At 37.1% G+C, this 10,628-nt stretch overlaps 1 protein-coding gene across 1 annotated transcript in view; it reads left to right on the plus strand.

Annotated features, from left to right (window-relative positions):
* Nucleotides 1–6,068, plus strand: part of LOC149066921 (uncharacterized) — a 102,746-nt gene extending 96,678 nt beyond the window's left edge. Inside the window, exons 9-10 of the mRNA XM_089253266.1 lie at nucleotides 599–722; nucleotides 3,119–6,068. Coding sequence (XP_089109392.1) covers nucleotides 599–722; nucleotides 3,119–4,731 — 1,737 coding nt within the window. The 3' untranslated portion in view covers nucleotides 4,732–6,068. The remainder of the gene's footprint in view (nucleotides 1–598; nucleotides 723–3,118) is intronic.
* The last annotated feature ends 4,560 nt before the right edge of the window (nucleotides 6,069–10,628 follow it).

Raw genomic sequence — 10,628 nt, forward strand, 5'->3', positions numbered from 1 at the left:
AAAAAAATAAAAAAATGACAGACCTGAGTTGTGCTCCATTTGAAAAGAAAAGAAAAAGTTGCCGTGGCGGCCGCTGTGGTGGTCGAGTGGTCATAGGGACAGATTTGCATCACAGTGACCCGGGTTCAACCCTTCCCCTCTGTCGCTACAGTGGTGATATGGCCAATATAGTGATATGGCCAGAGTTTGTGTGTGGTGAAGTAGTAGTAGTCATGACACATTGCAGTGAACCCAAAGCAGAGAAAGAAAGACAATAAAGACAAAAGTAATATTATTTTTAGGTAGTTCCATTCCTGAACCACCTGATTTTCACTGGTGGCAATCATTATTATAGTTATGAAGTAGCCATTTTTGGCAATAAACTTAATCCAAAATTTAGGAACTTGTGAGTCGCAAAAGCCTTATAAATACATTGATAAAGCAATGCATCACATTACTATCAAAGTTTCCTAGCAGTTCGAATAAAGAATGAACAATAATGTCCTTACAATGCCCTTGAAACTTCATTTCAGTTCAATATGGATGTTTTTGTTCATGGGAATGAAATTCAAAGGTATTCTTCTGGAATGTATAACTATGCACTGCTTACAATTTCCAGGCAATTCGACTGCTGAAAGAAACTATAGAAGATTGTTGGGATCAAGATGCTGAAGCGAGACTTACAGCATTGTGTGTCGAAGAGAGGTTACTTGAACTTCCTGTGTTATGGGATAGGTATAAAGGTATGTGTGAAAGATAATTTTTTTAAATAGGCTTTAAGAAACATAATACAATTGGTACTCGATTTTACCATCATCCAATTTACTAACCCACTCGTTTTTATGAACAGGGGCTCAGAATCTAGAAAATATTTCAATTTCTTTAATTACCTCTCCTATTTACAAATGTTTGAGTTTAGGGAATAATTTTCAATTCTGTTCAAGTTAGTAGAAATGAGCGTCGACAGTAGCTATAAAATCTATATACAGTTAAACCCAACGTCATTTCAACTTTTTCCGGGGGGGGGGGGGCAAAAAACATGTACTCAATGTATGTATATATATATATGTATTTGTACACACACCATTTTTAGTGTATTTTCAAAAGCCATGGGGGGGGCAATGGCCCCCCCTGACCCCCCAAATGATGGCCCTGGTTGAACCCTGTTGTAATGCCACCATCTGCCCAAAAGAATTTTGGCACTAAAACAAGTTTGACATTGTGTTAGATAGCATTTCAGAGGAGCTCCTATACATAAATTCACATGTTTGTTATTGAACTACTGTATCTGAGCAAAGTTCCTATTGGTTTGGTAATAAAAAAAGACATGCACTGTTGAAAACAGGGGGGGGGGGAAGAGGGGAGAGGTCGCCCCTCTTCCTCTCCCTGCATTTGCATATGTTGTTAAAAAACTTATATTGGCAACCTTGAACAAACTGGAGCAGTATGATAATTGTACACTTTCCCTTATCAATAAATCTGTGTCTTTGAATATGTTGGTTGTTGGAACATGTGGGAGTAAACACATTCAGGTATTCAATATGCTTTCTAAGACACACTGAACATACCATTCTTTAAGTCATTTGCTTTAAACTGTTGTTATGTTGACTGATAATAACAGTGCAATGGAAAAAATGGACAAACTCCTCAACTCCTTTCAGAGATAGGAGAACAAAGTCATGGAAGAAGAAATGTAGAAATTGTTGGGAGATGACACATTGACTGTATATATACAAAGGTTTTTAACAGCTGGCTGACGCGAAAATATATTTAGGGAAGAGAGAGAATCCAACTGCCCTTGCAGTTTGTGGCACTAAGCATGGTTTGCACTATAACAGGGTTCAACTGTGCAAGTGGATTGTTTCCCCCCCCCCCCTCATCTTACTGGCAAGTTCCATAGACAAGAAATGTTTCTTGCTTCAATCCTTAAGTGAGCATCAAGTATTTGTGTTTCCTTATGAACAAGCTGTTGAATATCTCCTTATTTCATGCAAAATGTGTTTGTGTGACATTTTCCCGCTTTTGGCTCAAGTATTTTCTGCTAATTTGTCCCACTTTTTTTGGGACAAAGTAAGCCGCTTTTTAGAGTTACCAGCTGGCCCATCATTCTAACTTTTATACTCAATAATAAAAAAAGTTTTCAAATAATGTGTAGTACTCAGATATGTCATACATGTTTCAAGGGGTTGTAAATTATTAAAATTAAAAAAAAAAAATTTTTACAGTCCCTTTGTCCCACAAAACCAAATTAGGAAGTTATTACTCTGTATCTCTCAATGCCAACAAAAAAATTCTATATTTCTAAGTGCAATATTCACTGTGATATTTTTGAATTTGAAAAAACTGAGAAAAGTTAGGGAAAGAACAGTATTAAATGCGAAATAAACAGTTTTACCCACACCTAGAGCAGATTTTTCCCAAATTTCCTCTGCACATAGTGCAGTAATTAAAACATACAGCAGTGTATAATAGAGACTAGCAACGAAAACAATTGTATTGTTTTGTTCTACACTGCACATATTCGAGAAGCGAGGCAAAGGAGAGAAAGAGGCCACTGAACGAGGTGGGTGACTTGAACAAACCTGTTTATTTTTATCTAGATCTGCGGATTTTTGCAATTTTCTGATTGGTCTGTTTCTCTCCCCCCCCCCTTTTTCTACAGGGGGATCATCATCATTACACCCTTACATTTCAGAACACCTCCAGTCATTTCTCTCTATCCCCCTCCTCTCCTCTTTGACTATATGTGGACATCTCTTTCTCCACCCCCATGCATTTTTTCTTCCTAGTTGCAAATTATTGAAACTCGTACCACTTTGTTCCACTATGAGCGCAGCCTCAGAGGGTAATAATCCTTGGATCAGTGCTTGATTGAAGCTAATGTTGCTTATTTGCTGGTCAATAAGAGTCAGCAAATGATCGACTTTGCTGGTAGCACTGCATTATTTAAATCCATTTTTCTTGGAAAAATGTGCTTGACTTTAGTAAAATTTGGCTTTTTTTATTTTTAAGCCCTGGTATTAAGTGTAAGATATGATAAAATATCATAGAAGTATTGAGCACATGCATGGTGAATGTTGTAAAAATCACGAGACTCTATATATATTCTAAAGAAAATTTTCATTGCTGTCTTTTGCAGCTGGTAGCACAATTCAAGGAGTCAGCCCTACAGTGAATCTAACATCTACACAACAGCGAGTTGTTCCGCCATCAACTCCTGCATTACAGGCTTCCACTGGACCCTGGGGAAAGGGAGCTTCTTTTGACTTGCCCGTCATCAGGAGCAGTGGAGACATCCAAAGCCCGAATAACAATGAGACCAGTGGTATGAGATACTGTGGAGACTGCAATGGATCAGAATACACAGCAGAAACGAGTATAACGATTTCTCCCAGCGAGTTGACTCCAAACTCCTGTGGCAGCTATTCCAGTAACAGTGGTCGGGAGAATAACATGAAAAACCTATCGGCCAATAACACTGTACCATCTAACAGCATCCGAGTCACGGTACCACTCCAGCCATACCAAGGCAAAAACCCGGTGATGGAACGCAATCTTGTGATGGATCCGGTAGAAGAAATGGCAGTCAGCGGGAATTCTCTGGTTGATAGGAAAGAAATTGGAAGTGCCAGCGACACCACACCAAATAGCCTCAATCCACTGGGTGATCTCTTCAACTCTCTGCAGCCTTCCGATGTTTCAGAAAGCAATGCTCTGGTTCCAAATGATGAGTTGAGTCATTCAGTGAGGACTTGCAACCCCATTCCATATGTTCAAAACGCTGTGCATGTTACGAGTACTGTACCCAAACAGCCGAACGTACCCGGCAATGGACATGTACTCCAGGCTGCTGCTTCTCCACCATCCGGCAACAGGAAACAGGAGAATAAGAAGAACGAGCGAAAGTTTATGTCAGGGCTTCGTAATTTCTTCAGGAGAAATCACAACTCCAAGGGTGATTTTTCTGAACCTGATAACCAACCAGTTTCAGAACCTCTCATAGACTCTTCCTCGGCAGCTACGCATACAGTCCACGTGCCGAAATTCCAGAATTGCAGCGGCTACCTCGACAACTACCACACTGAACCTAAAGAGACACTAGACACTGAAGTGTATGTCGCGTCTACGAACGACGACTACGGCATGACACAGACTATAGTGCGTCCTGTTGCCAATAGACAAGTCTACAGTCAGACAGTCAACTGCGAAAATGAACAGGAAAATGTTATCCCTGGTGAGAACAGTTGCAGTAGCAACAGCGCCGTTTCCAACATGGTAGTACAGAGCCAGACCCACCCATCTTTGAGTTTCAACCATGCCGAATCTGTCTCAGTGTGCGCTAATAACGTGCCAGTAGTCAAGAGACCGAACACTCTTCCGGTGACGAAGTTCAGCAGCCGCAAGGTGACAGATTTTGTGCCTGCTGTTTTTGGGGACCGTGAAATAATTTCTAATAAAAATTGTGCCAAGCCGGAGGTACTGAAGAACGTCAATAACGCTGCTTGCGGTGATGACAACAAGCGAGAATTGTACAGAAACCCAAGGCAGCAGCAGAAAAATGACCGTTGCTCTTTATACGATGACAACATGATGTTTGCAGACGTTGAAGGTTCCGACTCGCACCATGCTAGCAAAATTCCAACCTTGCTTTCTTCATCTTCTGTTCCTCAGTGTATCGACACATTATCCGAAACCGAGGCAGCTGGCCTGTACAGAGAATGTCGGAAGGACAAAGTCCAACCTACCCATTAGTTAGCATGTTTTCCTGTTTTTGTTATCTAGCAATCTGCTTCATAAAAAACAAAATAAAGAAAGTGCACCGTTAACTACTTCACGGCTGTGTTCATCTATCTCCTTTGATCGCTGTGATTGATTAGGAAAGATTTGAAATGAAAAAAATCAACTATATCATTAAAACAATTAATCAATTTTTAAGCCATGTTTACTGATGGACAACTTGGAATTTTTCGTGAAAAGATGTTGTGATGTTGAATCTCTTTAATAGGAAAACAAATTTTCAAAGTTCAAGTGCTTTCTTGTTTTCGTTTTAGCAAAAGTGATTTTTTTTTTCTCTGCATTCGTTATAAAATGTTGATTTCGTTATTATAATACTAACATGAGATAGTTATCATATCTGTTAGTATTTTAATTTTTAGTGGGAAGAAACTAAATCGAATATTAAATATCTAAAATAATTAAATCACGAATTCGGACATTCCATTTGTTCATGTATATTATTCAGTTTTTGAACACAAAAACATTCGAAAGATATCCCGAACATGTGAACTTAATGACCAACCTTTTAAAATTTTGTATATTTTGTTGATTTCAGATGATAAAAGAAATAATAACACAGCCCGAAATGTACTTTGGTGCCTGGGTTTTTTTAAACTGATGTTATGTGTATTTCATGTGCTGAAAAACAAATGTTCATTTTTGCCCATTTTGGCTTTTGTTTGCGAGATATGGCAGTATCGTTATTTGCATTTACACATTAAATTAGGCTTAAGATATAAGCATTAAATTAAAATGAATTTTGCAAGACAATTTAATCAATTGAAAAAAAAACCAGCAACACTCCTATAAATCTGTAATAGCATAAATAAAAATTAGAAACGAGGGGGAACAAATAAAAACAAAAGGAAAAGTTATTCTATCCCACTCTGAATGCTTCTTTTTGTTTGAAATTCTTAAGTGAACTTGCTTACGCAGTCACTTTGCAGATTCCAACAGTAATCATTCATCATATGAATATCCTATCTACTTTGGTATGGGTCCTCCGACACAGCTGGCAGTCCTGTTTCTCCAGGCGCCAAGACCAGAAGGGGCTCAAATTTCATCTCTTTACCCCACTTCAACATAATAAGAGGTACAAAACTGCATGCTTGTCCTCGCTAACCAAGCATGTAGTTGCAATCTGGTCCTCTATTGCCTTTTTATCTTGGTGGAATCGTTCACCTTGTTCTTCACCAATATTGCCAAGATTTTCACGGAAAAAGTAGAGCTGATAGAGGAAAAACAGTTTTTCATATTTGAAACCAGTGCACCAAATGTAGTCAAAATCAGTGAAAAAATTCCAGGCACCAAGCAAAAAAAAAAAATTTCTGTAAGACTGTTATAATCATAATCATTCCCAATTCAAATTTCTGAGCTCACTTCGAATAGAAAAGACTGTAATAATTTGATTTATCATTGTTATATACAAATTCATTGATTTGATGTCTGACATACTATGAAGTGAAACTCTCGAATGTCATTGCATTTTTTCTTCATTTTTTAAACACCCTGCATATCTACTTTTTTTTTTTCAAATTACACAACTTCTTTGATGATATATTTTGCATTGTGCCTATGGCTGGCTGTAGCGAAAATGCTTAACACTGTGTAATCAGAGTCCGAGACCTTTGAACCCTTTAGGGAAGAGTGCAAACCATCCCAAGATAGTCTCTTTGGGCAGTCAGCGGTCATGTCACGTCTGTCTGTCTAATCAGAGTCAATTAAATTTTAATTGTTTTTCAACCTGAGTTCTTTATATAAGGGTATATTTCGTTTCCATTAGGTTCTTCTAATTTAGAGTTTCCAGGGATGTGGAGAGTCAGGAAAAGGAAAAAGGGTCAGAAATAGCCAGGGGGGGGGGGGGAAATGTTAAATACTTAGTGAAATTCAGGGAAATATGCAAATATTTGAAGAAAGTTAGGGGGAAAATTCTGTGAAGGGAAAAAAACAAATGCAAAAAAAAAAAAAAAATTTGGAAGATCAAGATTTTTTAAAATTATATTTCTTTTTTCAGGAGTTCTCTTCAAGCAATGTCAAGGAAATACTCAAATTTTGCTGGGAATCCTGTAATTTTGCTCACACCTGATACATTTGCAATCATAAGGTTAAACTTTTAATGGGTTCATGTGGAAAGGACTCCGCTCCATCATTTTTAACCCTCCAATATTTTTAATAACTTTACACCTATGTTGGCAATCTATAATATATCTCAGGCTGAAGTCAAATTTTGTATGTGGATTTTCTTTGTATGTGGTTTGCATTGTAAAGTATGAGTGAATAATAGTGTAGTTTAGGCAGGGTTTCCAAGTCATTGAATTAACATTTGACATGAAATATGCAAATATTTTTGACAAAAGTTAGGCAAAAAATAGGTGAAGGGAAAAAACAAACTCCAAAAACATTTGGAAATTTTAAGGATTTTTGAATTGCATTTCCATTCTTCAGACGTTTCAGTTCAGGAAAAGTTAGGCAAATATTTGAGTTTTGGCCAGGGAAAGGAAATTATGTGGGTTTTGGTCAGGGAAAGTTAGTGTTAGGGAAGTATTTGAGTTTCTCCCAGTGTCGTCATTTATGCATGGACCCACCCGGGCCTCAAGCAAAGAAGGGGGGCCTCACAAAATGACATCTGGTTGAAATTTTCGAGAATTTACCAGGTAGGGCCTTACAAAAATCACTTGGCCCAGGGGCCAATGATGGTCTTGAGATGGCCTTGGTTTCTGCCATGGGAAGTTAGGGGAATATTTGAGTTTTGGACAGGGAAAGTTAAGGAAATATTTGAGTTTTGGCCATGGGAAGTTAGAAATGATTAAGCAAATTTAGCTGGGAACCCTTGAGGACATTTTTGTTCAGACTGGCTCATCCCATCTGACACACACACACACTGTGCTAGGATAGGTCGCTTTCTTTCACCAGGTGGCTAAAAAATTCTCAATATTAGGCACAACTAATACTTTCATATTCTGCTGTGATTGCTATATCTATTTATAACAGTAATGCATTGTCATAAATGACACATTTGGTGTTGTGAAATTGTGATTTTTTACTTTATTTTTCTAGTATGTAAAATATATTTCATTCCCCTCCCTATCCTATGCCACAATCTTGGAAAGGCGCTCCGGCCAGAATTTTTCACATGCCCTGTATTGAATACCTGACTCCATCACCCATTGTCTGCATTGGATCCATATATATGGAAATAAAAAAATTTCCATTAATCCTCCCATAAAGTCTGTAATATGTTGTGACATTGTTGCTAAAAAAAATTTCATTTTACATTGTTATACTCATGAAAGATAGAAATATTTTTTTCGGGATAGGTATTTCTCAAGTTTTTAGATTTTACTCCAGTAATCATGTGAATACATGGAAGCAAAAAAAAGAGGATCAATTTCTTTATTGTATGTAGTTAGAAGTTGATTTGCCTATCGAACCTGCTGTGATAAAGTCAGGCGTGAGTATGAGAGTATATGTTTATTATTCTAAGAGTGGTCATAAAGTGATATGTGTTTATCGATTTTCATCAAGAAGGACACGTCGATGAAATAAAGCGAACTAAGAACATGCATTGAAGATTAAAAAAAGGTGCTTTGCCATTAGGAACATTATGATTAATGTTAATATTAGGGTAGGCCAGAGCAAGTTGATGCAAATTTCGATCAGAAATTTTCATTTTGTTAGCTATTTTCGATTTGATTTCAGACCGTAATTTCAACCTGTTTCCATTCATCTGTATCAATTTACTCTTTTTTTATCAAACGCTTATGGATTTTTAGCTAAAAATTTGGACGACGTATATTTTAAGTACCAGTGATGTGTCTCAGAAACTGGTATCTTGATTAGTATTTAGGAAATTGGGGAGGGGGAGAGATGAGTAGAGACGTTTTTTTTCCTTATCAACTACATCCACCACCCTTCCCTTTGTATTTGTTTTTACTCGTAAAATCAGAGGAAAGGAAGAAGAAATCTAATTCCATTCATAGGACCAACGACATGTCACGACATGCCAATGACATCACCAACGACATGTCCCGATGAGGAGAGGAAAAAAAGTGAGCTCTCAAGTATTTCCAGCTAGTCTTGGACGAGATATCTCGTCCCCCCTGTAAGGGAAGCGGTCAAAGTACCACAGGAAACTTGAAGAAATAACTGAGTTGTTTTTCGACATTTTTGTAGCTAAATACTTCATCACAAAGAAATATTAGATCGTCCTGAAAATCCAGAGATAGGTCAGAGATAGGTCCTACAAACCCACTGACAGCCAGGGATTTTTGAGCTATGGGTCACGACCCAATCCTCTGATTCGCAGGGGTTACAAACAGGGGCTCTTGAACTATGGGTCACAACCCGAATTTTTGATTCGCAGCGGCTTCTTAGATGAGTCGTAAAAAAAAAAATACCCTCAGTCATTTAAATTACTTATAAACGCAGTTATTGCGTCACTGGTGTCTCTAATTTTGAAGAGCAAACAGTTCCATGGGTAGCAACGCTGATCGTATTGATGATTTTGGGATGAAGTCAAAAAAAGGTTAAGAACCCCTGCACTCATGTATACGCGGTTATAGGGTCCTAGAACGAATGCGCTATGTTTCACTGAACAAATAAATAAGGCTTTTAATCCTTATTTGTTTGCATCTGAACTTTTTTTATAACTCTGTGGCCCCCATAACCACCTGTCACGGCTTTCCTTCCGATTGATTTTCACTCGTGTTCCCCCCCCCCCATACTATCCCAGGACCCCGGGGGGGGGGGGGAAGGGGTTGGTGAGGGCATATTGCCGCAAATTTAAAAACACTGGTAAAGAGTGTTATATCGCCTTTCCACTTAAACACAAAGTTCTCCCGAAATCCTCTGCAGGAAAATATCGTTCTTAGTCAATGGTCAGTAATGGCGAGCATCAACTTGCTAAGGCCTACCGTTAAACCCTATCTCAAGTCTACGCTATAATTAGAAAAAAAAAAAAAACAATTTTCCACAATAATAGTGTTGCAATTGGATGTTTAAAAAATTTTCATTGTTCATTGAACAATTGTTTCAATAAGGGCAAAAAAAAAAACAACCCCTCAAAGTAGTACTAATTACTGATATTGATTAATTAATTAATTAATTGTTATTTGAGTCGTTTTTCATCGTCGAGAGAGTATTTTGAGAAACAATGGAAATCTTTTTTCTTTTTTTTTTTTCTAAATAATTGCACTGCCAAACAAATTGTTATTAAAACACGATATATAGGTCTTAAATTTAAAAACAAAAATTTTATGATTTTATTATTTTTCAAATGTCTGTTCGCTTATTATTATCAAATCGGCTTATCTCGCGGATGTTTGATTTGTCTTCAATTGATAAATGTTGTGTTGATGCCGTTGTTGTTGTTGTTGTTGTTGTTGTATAATAGTTTTGTCTTTAGGAAGAGAAGAAAAAATACATGCTTTTTCGAAACGACGGAAAAAATAATGAAAGAAAATTTATATTATTTTCAATGTTTAAAAATATTGAATGTGATAATGTTGTTTTTTTTTTTCTCTCACTATTCGTTTTACTTTGAAGGAAGAAAAAATCCTGTTTATGCGTGTATATATATAATATATATATATACATGAATAATATATGATATAATATAATATATATATATATGAATATATATGTATACACACACGCACATGTGTAAAATTGATTGATTAATTACTTTATGGATGCTATTTAAAACAAAATGCAAATGATTTGTGTGTGGCTTTTATTGGTCTATCAATTAATGAGGCTTTTTTGGGGATCTCGTTATATTTTCTTTCTTCAGGGAAAGGTTTGGGAGGGAGGGGGGGGGGAAGAGCATACAGACTGTATCCATGGTAACCAACATGGCGGACTTACTCGGAAGC

This window comes from Pholcus phalangioides, unplaced genomic scaffold (genome assembly GCF_987345545.1).
Source record: "Pholcus phalangioides strain wild (caught in Gottingen) unplaced genomic scaffold, Ppha-v1.0 ptg000032l_1, whole genome shotgun sequence".
In the NCBI taxonomy this organism is placed as follows: Eukaryota; Metazoa; Arthropoda; class Arachnida; order Araneae; family Pholcidae; genus Pholcus; species Pholcus phalangioides.